At 36.8% G+C, this 15,387-nt stretch overlaps 1 protein-coding gene across 3 annotated transcripts in view; it reads right to left on the minus strand.

Moving 5' to 3' along the window:
* The window catches only part of SETD2 (SET domain containing 2, histone lysine methyltransferase), a 91,574-nt gene that overhangs the window by 28,250 nt on the left and 47,937 nt on the right, over positions 1 to 15,387 (minus strand). For all 3 annotated transcript variants that reach the window (XM_029918811.1, XM_029918812.1, XM_029918813.1), the window contains exons 12-13: positions 10,055 to 10,103; positions 7,062 to 7,245 (exon numbers count right to left, since the gene is read on the minus strand). In XM_029918811.1, coding sequence (XP_029774671.1) covers positions 7,062 to 7,245; positions 10,055 to 10,103 — 233 coding nt within the window. The remainder of the gene's footprint in view (positions 1 to 7,061; positions 7,246 to 10,054; positions 10,104 to 15,387) is intronic.

Below are 15,387 nucleotides of genomic sequence, written 5' to 3' on the forward strand. Positions count from 1 at the left end.
ATACATATATATATATATATATATATAAACAAATGAGAGGGCAAGACCCACAAAAACTACTGGTACTGGAATGATCCAAGACAAACTGAAGAGACATTTAATACGTTTAATGAATATCAAAGAGGCAATCAAAAATATCACTAAAGAACAGGAACATAAAAAACTATCAGGTATATTTGAAAAAGAAATCTGTGAAACATCTAGAAAGGAAACAGAGTGGAAATTAAAACTCACTTATCGTATGAAATTGAGCATGCACATACGTGACAAATTGACAAGTCTATTCATTTACCCAAGAGACATTATTGCACATGTATATCAAAATTAGATAATAGCACTATAACATAACAGAAGAAGCTTTACAACAATATATTACACAGAGCAGTGAAAATGACAATAAACTGAGACATACAATTATGGGTAAATCTTAGCAATACAATATCAGGTGAAAACAAAGTACCCCCAAATTAAATGCAGAATGGCAGCCTTCTCATAAGGATAAAAACTAATATATTATTTAAAAAATGTATTAGAAAGCAGAAAAGAGTGTCCAGTGGAAAAAAGACAGCCTCTTCAACAGGTGGTGTTGGGGGAGCTGGACAGCAACATGTAGAAAAATGAAATTAGACCACTTTCTGACACCATTCACAAAAATAAACACAAAATGGATAAAGGATCTGAATGTGAGACAGGAAACCATAAAAACCCTTGAGGAAAAAGCAGGAAATAGCCTCCTACACCTCAATCGCAGCAATTTCTTCCTCGACACATCCCCATTGGCAAGGGAATCAAGAACAAAAATGAACTACTGGGACCTCATCAAGATAAAAAGCTTCTGCAAGGCAAAGGAAACAATAAAAAAAAACCTAACAGGCAACCAACAGAATGGGAAAAGATAGTGGCAAATGGCATATCAGATAAAGGGCTAGTATCCAAAATATACAAGGAGCTCACTAACTCCATACACGAAAAATGAATGATCCCGTGAAGAAATGGGCAGAAGACCTGAATAGACACTTCTCCAAAGAAGACATCCAAATGGCCTACAGGCACATGAAACGATGCCAGGGAAATTCAAATCAAAACCTCACAGTGGTCAGAGTCGCTAAAATGAACAAATCAAGAGACTCTAGATGCTGGCAAGGATGTGGAAAAACAGGCACCCTCCTACACTGTTGGTGGGAATGTAAACTGGTGCAGGCGCTCTGGAAAACAGTGTGGAGGCTCCTCAAAAAACTATCGATAGAATTCCCCTATGACCCAGCAATAGCACTGCTAGGGAACTACCCAGGGGATACAGAAGTGCTGATGCATAGGAGCACATGTACCCCAATGTTCATAGCGGCACTTTCTACAACAGCCAAATCATGGAAAGAGCCTAAATGTCCATCACCTGATGAATGGATCAAGAAGATGTGGTATATATATATATAATTGACTACTATATGGCAAAGAGGAAGAATGAAATATGGCCATTTATAGCAAAGTGGATGGACCTCAAGGGTGTCATGCTAAGCGAAATAAGTCAGGCAGAGAAGGGTAGACACCATATGTTTGCATTCATAGGTCTAACAGGAGAGACCTGGCAGGGGACCATGGGGAGAGGAAGGGGGAAAGAGAGCGGAGAAGAGTGAGGGACACAGATCAAGGGAGACTACTGAATACTGAAAACGAACCATGGACTGAAGGGGAAGGGGGATGGAGGGAGGGGGTGATGGTCATGCAGGGGGGCACTTGTAGGGGAGAAGCACTGGGTGTTATATGGAAACCAATTTGACAATAAACTATTAAAAAAACAAAAAATATGTATTAGACAACATAAAACTGTATTTTAAAAGAGGAAAGCCACGTTATAATGAACACAGGATGCGAGATGATATCACCATCCCAAGTAATAAAGGCAAGGGACAGTATAGGAAGAAATGGCTTAGCTAGATTTATACAATGGTTAAGAGATAGCAGCACAAAAGCATTAAATATATGGAGAAGTCTATGCAGAGAAATGATAAGTGTTATGAACCAAGAAATAATCCAACATTGATCCAATGTCCCTAAGATCCATGGAACGGTTATATAAGAGATCAGATCTGAAGAGAATCAGTAACGTGGAAGAGGATCTTCAAATTCAGAAAGCTCAATGAATTTCAACCAGATAAAAGAAAAAGAAATCCTCGTATAAACAGAGGGTAGTGATACTGCAGAACACCAAACAAAGAGAACAGCTTAAAAGCAGACCAAGAGAAAAGCCAGATTACTTAAAGAGCAACAATTAGACCAATAAGTTTCAGAATAATAATAACGGAAGTCAAAAGACTAAAGAATAACAGCTTCAAAGTGTTAAGAAAAACTTAACTCAGCAAAACTTCCTTTTAAAAATGAGAGTCAATGTTCACATACAGACTCATACATATACAAGTCTTGTAATATTCTCAACAGCCATCTGGAAACAATCCAAATGTCTATCAACTAATGAATTTCTAAACAAACTACGGTGTGCTATCCAATGGACTACCACTCATCAATAAAAAGGAACTACTGAGACACACAACAACATGAATGGATTTCAAATGCAATCTGCTAAGTGAGACTATAATACCATATATATGACATTCTGGAAAAGACAAAAACAGAGCATCAGAAAACAGAGTAATGGCTGCCAGGAGCCAGGAGTTAGTAAAGGGGACTGACTACAAAGATCTCAAGAAAATTATCTTGAGATGTCAGAGGTGTCTGTATCATGACTGTGGTGGTGGTTACTTAACTGCATGCATTTGACAAAATACTTTAAATTATACACTTAAAACCGAATATTTCCGTAAATAATTTGTCTCTACTGATTAAATAAAACTGGTTTTTAAAACAGAGTGAGCAATGAAAACAAAAAAGATTTTTTAGACTAAAAAATGAAACAGCATGAACAAAAACTCATTAAGGAAATCTTCTGTTGTTTGAGAGAGAGAGAGAGAGAGAGAGAGAGAGAGAGAGAGAGAGAAAGTGAGAGAGAGCGAGCTGGGGAGGGACAGAGGGAGAAGGAGAAAGGGAATCTCAAGTAGGCTCCATGCCCAGTGCAGAATCCAACACAGGGCTCAATCTCAACCAAAATCAAGAGTTGGACACTTAACCAACTCAGCCACCCAGGCTCCCCTATAGGCAATCTTTTAAAGGAAGGTCTAAGGAAAAAGAAAGGAGGACAAAAAAACTGATTAATGTAAATGAACTAAATAAATCAGTTTGTGTACATATAAAAAAATTAACAATAACTGACAGGGAAGGAACAATAAGAAATTAAAATACTGGACAATAATGGCATATAAATTGGGAAGGCTTAATGATCAGAGTTAAAGCATCCTAAAGTACAATAATCTGTTGTACAGATTATTGATTAGATTTTGATTTTTATTAAAGTAAAATGAATTAAATTCCACAAAGAATTAAAAGATCAATCAGCGGGGTGCCTGGGTGGCTCAGTCGGTTAAGTGCCCAACTTTGTCTCAGGTTATGATCTCATGGTCTGTGAGTTCAAGCCCCACATCAGGCTCTGTGCTGACAGCTCAGAGCCTGGAGCCTGCTTCAGATTCTGTGTCTCCCTTTCTCTCCATCCCTCTCCCACTCATGCTGTATCTCTGTCACTCTCTCAAAAATAAATAAACATTAAACAAAAATATTTTTTAAAAGATCGATCAGCTATAAACTATGTATCAGACACAGAAAAGCTGAAAGTAAAAAGTAAAGAAAAAATATCAGTTAAATCCTATTTATAGGAAGATATCATACTTCTTTTAATATCAAACAAAATAGACTATAAAGCAAGTCTCTATAAAATTCTAAGAACTAGTAAAATACAAACCAATTAATGGCAATTAAATTTGTTTTATTATTTTATTTTTTATTTATTTATTTTTTTTAACATATGCAATTATTTTCCGTCATTTACAATACAGTAGTTACAATGACACTCCAAATGGATAGGCAAAGTAAAAAATCAGAACCCCAACTTCTATTTCATGTAATTAGACATACAGAAATTAGAAGGTTAAGTAACAACTAGTTAATCACCTAATTTCACAGCTATCTGAAGTGGCAATCATTATATAGCAGCTTATCTATGATAGATTCAAGATAAATGATACAATTTATTACTTGCCCATAAGCTACAACACAGCCTGCTTAATACCTTTCCTTAACTTCCACCTCTATACTACAATATACTTGAGGTCCATGCAAAAAAGTAGCTACCTTTTATATAGGAAATGGATGATTAAGTCTTTGGTGTTGTAAAAGCAACTTCATTTAAACATAACCACCCCCATCACCAAAAAAAGAAGAGAAAAAAAAAAGTAATGAAAATAATAAGGGAAAAACCCAAGACACACTTCCAAGGGAGAAAAAAAAACAACAAAAAAAACAACAAAAACCCATCATGTAATTTCTGTCCTTGACAGAATGTATTAAATAATAAATTTGAAATTTAAAAAACGGGGTGTCTGGTGGCTCAGTTCAGTGTCTGACTTTGGCTCGGGTCATGATCTCACAGTTCATGGGTTCAAGCCCTGCATCGAGCTCTGCACTGAAAGCTGAGTCTGGAGCCTGCTTTCGGTTCTGTGTCTTCCTCTTTCTCTCAAAATAAATAAAAACTAAAGAAAATTAAATGCACTGTAAAGCATAATAGTATTTAAGACTAAATGATGACAAAGCTGTACTATCAAGAGTAGTTCAATGGTACTTATGAACAAATTAAAGTCCTCAAACACTTTCATTTGAAGGGAAAAAATGCTGAAAATTAAGGAACTAAGAGTCCCAATTATTCCAATTAAAAATATAAAAAGTATAAATCTACATATATATGCCCCAAAGAGTGAAATTAAACATGAGTAGCAATCAATTATCAAAATTAAAAAATGCTGTTATTCTATGATTTGTATTGGAGATATTGCTAGTAAAATAGTAAGAATAAGGCAAAAAGATTAGAAAAGGAAAAACAAAACAAATTCATAGGATGTGGACTGTTGGCAAAGACAAAAAAGGTGGGGCAAAACGCCCTACACTTTGAAGTATTGCTGAGAGTTTTGGATGGTTGCCAAACATGAGATGAATAAACAAAAGTCAACTGCATATCGAAATGTTTTTAAATGTTTTCTTTATTTTTGATACAGAGAGAGACAGCATGAGAGGGGAGGGGCAGAGAGAGAAGGAGACACAGAACCGGAAGCAGGCTCCAGGCTGAGCTAGCTGTCAGCACAGAGCCTGACAGGGGGCTGGAACGTGAGATCTGACCTGATCCAGAGTCGGAGGCTTAACCGACTGAGCCACCCAGGGGCCCCAGTCAACTGCATATCTAAACACCAGCAACAAACTCAAAATGTAACAAAAAAGTTAAGGTTTTCAGAGATGAAGATCTATGTCTTTTTAGAGATCATGTAAACAGTTAAGATTAATGAGGAACTTAATCTTTATTTAGAGTATTAAAGAAGACCTAATTAAACAGAAAATATCCAAATACTCAATTTGAATATAGGAATAGGACCACTCAAAACTGTAAAGCTGACAAGTCTCCTCAGAATCATCTTTTGGGTGATGGGTGGAGGGACTCTTGACAAGCAGATTCGAAGGAGAACAAGTCTGTGAAAAGACATGACATCTCACAAGATCAAGTAGGGATCTTCCCTACTTGCTATCAAGACTTAAATATAAGGCACAGACACATTATGAGTCCCAAACCAGATCCTCCCACATATGAGAACTTGTTGGAGAGCACGCTGCAGATCAAGAAGAGAGGATGGGCTTTCAAGTAAATGGCACAGAGACTGGGTATTCACTTGGGGGGGCGGGGGGGGGAAGAAACTATATCCCTAATCTTCATAATACATACAAAAATTAATTCCCAATAAATTAAGGACAAGAAAGAAAAAATATCATCACCTCAAGAGTATGAAATATTTTTTTTTAATTAAAAAAAAAATTTTAAGTTTATTTTCTTTGAGAGAGAGATCAAGTGAGGAGGGGAGGGGCAGAGAGAGACAGTCCCAAGCAGGCTCTGTGCTGTCAGTGCAGAGCCCATTGTGGGGCCTGATCCCACAAACCGTGAGATCATGACCTGAGCTGAAATCAAGAAGAGTCAGATGCTTAACTGAGCTACCCAGGTGCCCCCAGAAAGAATTTCTTAAAACACAGTAAAAGCACTAACCATGAAGAAAACATACAATATGTATGATATATTCAATTACACCACAAGTAATAAATTCTGTATATCAAAAGAGTCAAAACACAAGCCACAAACTGGGAAAAAATATTTGCAAAAATTATTGCCCAAGCAGATTTATATTTAGAATATAAAGAATCCTTTAAAAAAAAAAAGATTTCCTAAAACTCAAAAAGGCAAATGCTAAATGAACAGCACATATGAAAAGACACTGCACAGAAGAAGAAACAGGAATGGCTAATAAACATATAAAATGTTCAATCTATTTAGTAATTAGGGTAATGCAAATTAAAATCATGACGGATTTACTATTATAAACCCTGACAATCCAAAATTAAAATTTTAACAATTGTATGAATGCTATTTATCTCATTTTTTCAAAAAAGTGGATCTCATTTAAAAATAACTTTTCTGGAATAAATGTTTTCTAGTCCCCAGTGAGCGGTCATGTGGCTTGTTTTTCTGCAAGCATGACAAAGCCTCTGATACAGAGATCAACCAGCATTTTGACTGATAAGGCACAAGACTCACTGAAAACCAAAGTTCCAGCTTTAGAAGATTTACCATTACCTATGAAGAGTCATCTCCCACCCACCTCCACTCCCTTGAAAGAACAAGTGTCTGTGTGTCTGTAGCTCTTCAGCATTTAAATGTTATCAAGTAGAAACCATCGAGGTACTGAAATTCCACTGTCTTCACTGTCAAAAGAGACTCTAGCTCAATGTTTATCAGTAAAGTTTTATACTCATTCATCAAGAAAATATACTTATTCCAAAATCCCTTGGTGCCCCAAATCAGAAGTACTGACTTGGGAACTTTTAGACTGACTCAGAAAAGAGAATAACTCACAAAGGCCACTTACCTGTCATCTGGCCTTTTTGTTCCCCGCTCATAGGCAGAAGAAGGTGGTGAGAGAGAGCCCCTTCGTTTCCTTTTCTCTTTATTTTGAGTTTGCTTGTCTGGGTCTCTCTCTCTTGACCTGTTAGGAGTCTTTGGGGCAGCTGTTTGATCTCTGAAGCCAACAGCATCCCTTCCTCGTTCAGTTACTAAGGGAAAAGGGTTTTTAAAAATTTACTTGGCAGATTCTTCTCCATCATGATAGCAAGTCAACTGTATAACACAATTTCTATCCAACAAATGGATCTATGGACTCCTCCCTCATATGCCCATCCTGAATTTGGATAAGACACAAGGTGTTTTGTGTGTGTGTGTGGGGGGGGGGGCGCGCGCACTCTACTTCCTGAAAGCTTCTGCCATGAATTCTCTTTTCCACCTTTCCTAAACTCTCAGTCTAAGACTTCAACTGTTCTAACAAATTCTGTGAAACACATGCATGCAAGATGTTCCCGTGACCTTTAACAAGCCAGTCTGCTTGCACTTCAAAATATAAAAGCCTTCTACTGTCCCTGTAACTCTGCATATTTACAATTTATAGAAGAGCAGCCTGGCATGCTAAGCATAAAAACCTCAATGGGAAAAGTCTCTTTAAAAAAAAATTAGACAATTTTTTATGAACTACCATTTCAAAAGGAAAATATTTCAAACACAAATGGTAATAGTTGATAACTCAGGAAGTTATCAAAGCCAGGGAGTTACATCTTCAAAAAAAGAATGCCATCTTCCTACTGAAAGATGATGCTATTAAGCTTTTCCACTCGGCCTCTTTACCTAGAATGGTCCTCCCCCAATTCCATGGTCACTGCTCCCAAAAGCTGTGCTAAGTGCTACTTTCCACTGACCATATCTCCTAGTTTCTCATCTCCCTAAGATCTCTAAATCCCACCATTGACTATTTCAATATAAATTAACTGGTATTATAGGCTGCTGCTTTGTGTATGGTAGCACTGCTCCCTGATTAATCAGATTGCTCTTCTCTTGTGGAAAGAATTTCTTATATCTCTCATAGCACAAAGCAGATTCTCAATACACATTAACTGGTTTTTCTTCTTCCTGCCTCAGGAAAAGATGTTTTCTTCCCTAGCATCACGGTTAGGTTTACATATGTCATTCTTGCAGTTCTCCTTTTAGTGGGCCCAAAACACCATTTCTTTGCAAAACAGTTACTAATCCATGGCCATATATGAACATTTATCAGTGAGAAGATCACAGAACTCATCGTTACCATACTGGCGGAAAATGCTACACAATTAAAACAATTGTTCCAGCTCACAAGGTATCAACACAATATTCTTCTGTGAGGTACTACTCACTACCTAGTTTCCAGAGGAAACAACTCCCTAGTTCATTCTTACAACAAGGTTCCATGTGCTGGTGTTAACTTCCTTAAAATGTGGTTATTTCTCCACTATATCCTGGTAAAATAAGAAAAGGAATCATACTAACAGTTCATATTCTGACTCTGCATCTTGGAATATGTGAGACAGAAGTTATTCCATTTACTCAGGCTGATGTTTTCATATTACAAAATGAAAGTAAAGCAAAGTTACATATTTCCCAAAGTATTCTAAAGTTCTTAGGAATTTTACAAGTTCAAAGTTTTTTAATTTCTTGACAGTGAGGGGTAACATAAAAGTCAAGCTTGAATTATAAGTATTTCTCATAAAAAAGACTGAGACTGGTTGGGGCGGGGGCACATATGTGAAGGAGAAATGAAAGTTGGCAAACAAAAGGCTGCTTCCTGGAAAGATTATAGTCTTCCATTATAGATGAGTCTCAAAAGGCATCTCTCTCAGAGGGCGCCTCAAAATAGATATTTGCAAAATACTAGGGGGAAACCCTCATAGGTATTTAAGCTTTGCCCATCTTGCTATTGATTTCAACTGAGTGAGCCCAGAGAAGCTGGTCTCTGATATCAAGTTTACAGTTGATTTTACCAACCAGCACTATACAAACTCTGCCTTCTTCCTTATGGGAGGAATTCTTTCCAGCCTTAACTAGGATGTTTGGCTCTGAAGAGACTAAACCAATAGAGTTAAAAATATTCAAAACAAAAACAAGACTCCAACAATGATGCAAAGTACACCTCACAGGGTGTTAATGTATATGATTATTTAAAATTTAAGACTATAAAAAGCTCTTCACGCCAAAAATAAAGAAAAAGAAACAAACAAAAAAGAAACAAAAAGAAAAAGACCAAAAATATGATCACACTGGTCCTTCACTCTATTTATGTTAGGCGAATACCGGAGGGTTCAAGAGATCAACAACAGCCACCATCAGATCCATTGCTTTCATGTTGGAAAGCATGTTGAAGTATATTGGAAACACAACTAGGTAGTAAAACCCAAAAACCAGTCTACCATGGCCTCCCTCTTACCTTTTCTGAAATGATTCTTTTTTTTTTTTCTTTTGAGGTTTTTAATTAATCTCAAAACCAACACGGGGCTTGTACCCACAACCCCGAGGATCAAGAGTCATGTGTTCTACTGACTGAACCAGCCAGGTGCCCCTGTGATGACTCAACATTTTGAGGGATCACTGACTTCCTGAGAACCTGATGAAAGTTTTCATTCTCTAGAAAAGTGAATGTAAATAAAGAATTTTGTATATAAACATCTACAGGTAAAGACTTATACAGACATTCAGGAGGACAGGTTTAACAGTGTCTATTCTAGAGGAACAAATAAATGGAAGAAATGCTACTAATGCTACTAAAAGCAATGACTTCAAGGAAAGCAACAACAAAGGTAGTATAAAGGGATATCTCTTTTGGCAAAAATTCACTAAGAATAAAAAGACAAGTTTACAAACTTTTACAACAAATACTTCATTCACCTAATTACATACTGTTGGGTTTCAAAAACAAAATAGCTAAACTTCTTATCGTTTACCTCCACACTATTTCCAAAAGAGTATTTGTAAAGCCATATACACAGAGTACCTCCGAATACCTACTTGTGTTCTCCTTTTCAGTTTGACTTTTCTTTGGAATTCGATATACCTCCTGCAAAAATAAACCAAACGTTGAGTTATTAGTGTGGAATGGAAGTGGTGATTGTTTTGAAGCTGACTGATTTCACTTGGCAAGAAAGAAATATGAGGGAACTGGTTGGTATTTAATTATTCTCCAAAATCTGACTTATATCTAGCTTTAAGAATAGATCTTCGTCCTCTAAAAGTAAAAACTTGTAATATATAAACTACATGTATACACACACACACACACATTTATTATGTATATGTATGTTTTGTTTTCTAAACTCCTACCAGGCTTGTCTAATCTCATTAGCAGACTGAGGCTAAGTAACTTGGACATTACATTTCTGGTAGGAATATACTTCCTGATTCATTTCTGCAAAGCTTCTGTATATAAAATAAAGTCATCTATAGTTCCTTTACTGAGAGTATTCATAGGAATAATTCTAACCTCTCACTTACCATCCCTACTTAAGGGAAGAAAGGTTAGTCATTACTCAGCTATATAAAAATACCTCAGAAAAACAGTATGTCTAAAGACAATGCCCGCTATTCATATTTTTCTATACATGCAAAACCAACTTGGCTAATGACCAAATGTAATACCAATTTTCACACTGTTATTAAAAAAAAAAGGAAAGGTAAATATTAGATCATTGTTATTCTTGAAACAGCATCTAATACTGTACCAAAATTGCTCTTTACAAACATAAACTGTTTTTATTCAGCCCTGAATACTTTTTCTTGCTGAATGAATCTAAGGCCTAGGCCATGTTCTGTTCCCTGACAATCCCTCATTGTTCTAGTCCATCAAGTAGATCCTGGGCACAACATTTCCTTATCCAATCACCTTGCTAAGTGGGCAAATGGCAAATAGACACATCCTCAATGGTATATCACATGATAACCCCAGAGTAACCCCACAGTATTGACCATACCTATATGAGCTGGTAATTTCATTTTTTTAAGCAATTATAACCCAAGAAAATCAAAGAACTCCTATTTCCACATGACTGTCAGTTCCAGCAATATTTGTGGAAAATGAAAAATAACCCATATGCTATACAACTGAAAAAGGGTCAAGATTTAATATTCAGTTGTGGTTTAAAATGACAAATATGGATCACACAGATATAGGACAATCTATATGAATGTATATTTTTTAGAAAAAATTTTTCAACATCCCATGCATGCTGACAAATTATTTAATAAAGATGACAACTGTCCTAATTAGATGTGCACTCATCCTGTGTGCCACGTATCATACTAGGCATTTCAAACATATTATTTGAGCTTCAAAACAACTCTATGAATTGAGTACTAGCATCTCCATTTTAAGGTTATGATGCTTTCAGATAGTCTGACTCCAGAGCAATTTAATCTTCTGTATTAGATGACACAGGATATGGCAGACAGCGGCATTATTTGGGAAGGAGCGCCACTTTAGGGACTTGTGCATATATGCACGCGGCATCCTCTATTCCCCCAGCCCCTCTTTCCTGTGTAGGACTTCCACTAGAGCTGTGACTATCAACTCTGGCTGCACAACTAGACCGCTCCAGGAAACTTTTACAGAAATACTGTCCCAGACAAATTAAATCTAAAATTCCAGGCAATGGTCCCAATCACCTGTATTTTTTTTTTAAGTTTATTTTGAGAGAGAGAGAGAGAGAGAGAGAGAGAGTGAGCGAGCGAGCACACGCGCAAGCATGAATGGTGGAGGGACAGGGAGAGAATCCCAAGCAGGCTCCACACTTGACAGTGCAGAGCCTGACATGGGGTTCAATCCCATGAACCAAGAGGTCGTGACTTCAGCTGAAATCAAGAGTCTGACGCCAAACCAACGGAGACACCCAGGAGTCCCCGTATTTTTTTTTAAGCTCTCTAGATGATTTTGATGCTGACAGAAAGTTGGGAACCACTGAACTACTAGCTTCTCTTAGCAGCCCTCACATACTCTCCTCACAAGGGAGAATTTGAGAGAAAGAACTGTATATGCCTGTCCTCAGCTCAAAGCCACCTAGGGGTGGTTCCTCTGAGGGATGCGTGGAGTTGTCAAGCTCTCAATGTCCAACTATAATGGTGCATCGGGGATAAAGACAGTACGGACAAAGCTGACACTCAGCTCTGTCATGTCCTCTGTCCATCTCTCAGAGGGGCTATCAAATTTAGGGAAAAGTAAGAATGCCACTTATCACCACCTACCCACACTATAAGGAAAAACACATACTCTGCTCATTTTAAAGGCTTCAAAATGACTGTTACATTAGGTACTCTGTAAATCTAGGAACACCAAAAGATTAACATGTTCATTCACAAAGGGTGCTTAGAACAGACACAGAGATACAGAAGTCTGTGTCAACTAAGGATTACAAAATTTTACCTATTTAGTTTCTTTTGCCTAACATCTTGAGCATTACAAGTATTTATTAAAATGTTTATAGTAATTTATTACACAAACCTCAAGTTGGGACCCATTCTGTGGTGGCAGTTAATGTACCAGAGAAAAGGTTTCTCAAAAATATATTCTTAACTTCAATCAAAAGTTTAGAGCAACTGTTAAAGTAGAAAATGTATTTCAATGTTCACAAAATGGATGATTATTACTGACTCATGAGCTAAAGCTATTGACTTTCACTGTGTGCCTCACACTATGGGGAATAAGTTCCATTAACGTGCACTCAAGCACTTGAGAGATACTAACTGGAGCCTTGTCTTCATATAGTTAAAATTGTATATAAAATTAAACGGGAAACTGAGATTACCTATTTTGAGGTCCTGAATGTCTCCAAAGTCCCACAATAATATAAACTGAGAAGGAAGCAGTCATGTGAAGATTACTATACTATTTCTTAAAATCATTCTGTCTTAAGAATAAATAATGATAGCTTACATGATATGGAACTTGAGAATAATGTCAAACCTGCAGGCCACAGAATCCATTGCAGACAATGTTTATCTTCATTCACATTAACCCTCCATGTAAAATTACTTTCTACTCAAGAGACTAGCATGTTACGAAAGAACACTAAACTGTGAGTCAAGAGACCTGGGTTCTGGGACTAACCCTCCCTTCAGCGGGGCCTAAAAGAATCTAGTTCCCCATTCTACCTAATGTTCTTTAACTATCATCCTGCTTTACTTGTTTGGTGTCTAGGTGCTGCTCACACACACACACACACACACACACACACTCATACACACTCTCTCATATGCACTCAAAGCTGTAATTCTTTTATTTATTTATTTTTAATGTTTTATTTATTTTTGAGACAGAGAGAGACAGAGCATGAGAGGGGGAGGGGCAGAGAGAGAAGGAGACACAGACATGGAAGCAGGCTCCAGGCTCTGAGCTATTAGCACAGAGCCTGACGCGGGGCTCGAACCCACGAACGTGAGATCTGACCTGAGCCAAAGTTGGAGGCTTAGCCGACTGAGCCACCCAGGCACCCCACAAAGCTGTAATTCTTAAGGGCCAAGACTTACTCTTTGCTATTTCCCTAGCACCAAGAAAATGCCTGGCACAAAGGCAACACTCAACTGCTTGTTGAATGGACCAGTAAGTGAAATTCTACTCATAATTTGTAGAAATCAACCAAAGAGTGCTCAATAAATTCAGAGTTTTGCATAGCTCTTTCTTTTTTTAAACCACTAAATGTATACCATCATTCCCTTTCATCCCCGGTAAAAATGCTACTTACAGGCCTCATATATAACCACGGACATTGCAGATTTCCAGGGTCAGACTAATAAGTATCCCTCTATAACATTTTGAACTCTTTCCAATGCTTAGAACAGCTTACCCTTAGCCAATCAATCATTCCTCTTCAGTCAAAGGCTCTAAGTCAATCTTCAGAAATTGTTTGATAAACAATCACTCACCAATTCATGCACAAGCAACACATCCAACAGCCCTTATTAAAAAAAAGCCTATAAATGTGTATGGAGTTGTTTTTAATTTATAGACAAAGACAGCACAAGTTTTTTGATGGCTATTTGTGGAATTCTGGTTTGCTCATTTATATAACAAGTATTTAGGTAGTAACTAGGTGTTAAAAGCACATATTAAAGGCCTCCTGTGTTTAAAGGACACTGGAGATACACAGTAGCAGCCACCAAGGAGTTCACAGGCTAACAATCATGGCTGACAATCCTTACTGTGTGCCATGTCCTTTAACTACATTCTCATATATTTTTACACCGCTATGAGAAGTATCTTTATTATATCTATAGTACATATGAAACTCAGAGAGGCTAAATAACTACACTAGGATCATACAGTGTCATAGCGGGCTATGTACCAGACCCAGGATCTAAGCTTAGATTTGTTTCTGTCCAAAGCATACACTTTTAACCACTATTACTACCACCTCATAGGTACTTGAAAAAAAGAGAAAGTAAACATACACTATCTTGTACTAAAATTGGCCTTAGGAGAGAGGACCGTAAGAAACATCCTGAAGGAAATGAACATTTGAATTATCTTAAAGGATAACTAGGAATAATACATAGAAACAAAGAGGCAGAAAATAAAAACATGGAGACCCAACATGTGTCTTCATCCTGAAGTCCTGCAAATTGACAATGAAGAACAAAAAAAGTATAAACCCATCTGTATTATCTTTTCTTCCTAAGAAATGAGTATTGAGTGTACATGAATATTTAAATACCTTATTCTATTCCATATACTGTATTCGCTTTCATGTGCTTTTGTTTGATGATTCATAAAGAAAAAAATACTGTATCAATGAAATAAGATGCTATTAAAAAAAAGATAGCAAGAATTAAGAATAAGAACTATGATAGAAAAAAGAGTTGAATGTCCCCCAGAAAGCAGAGAGATAAAAAAATAAGATTAGAGAATAAACGCTAGATGACCTACATCTAACACATACATACCAGAAAGCAATGAGAGAGGAAAGCTGAGGCAAGTAGGAAAACACAACAATACACACAAGAAAGGTTTTTAGAACTTAAAGACATGAGTCACCAGATGGAGGAATCAGAGCACCTACCACAACAAAGCAATCGAAATGGCGTCAGACTTCAAAAGACAACAACACTGTAGGCTAGAAAATGATGCAATATCTTGAACATTTTAAAGAAAAATTTATTTTCAAATGATAATTATGATCTGTCTGACAAGCAAGAATAAAATAGAGGCATTTTTCAGATCTACAAGATCTCAAAAATTTTTCTACCAGAAGAGAATGTTGAAAATCAAGACTATGGAGTCTAAGATTCAAGATTCTTAAGTCTGTGTCAAACATTTCATAAATTATCTACAGTGTAAATAGTACCATACTAGATAG

Source organism: Suricata suricatta, chromosome 12 (genome assembly GCF_006229205.1).
Source record: "Suricata suricatta isolate VVHF042 chromosome 12, meerkat_22Aug2017_6uvM2_HiC, whole genome shotgun sequence".
Classification (NCBI taxonomy): Eukaryota; Metazoa; Chordata; class Mammalia; order Carnivora; family Herpestidae; genus Suricata; species Suricata suricatta.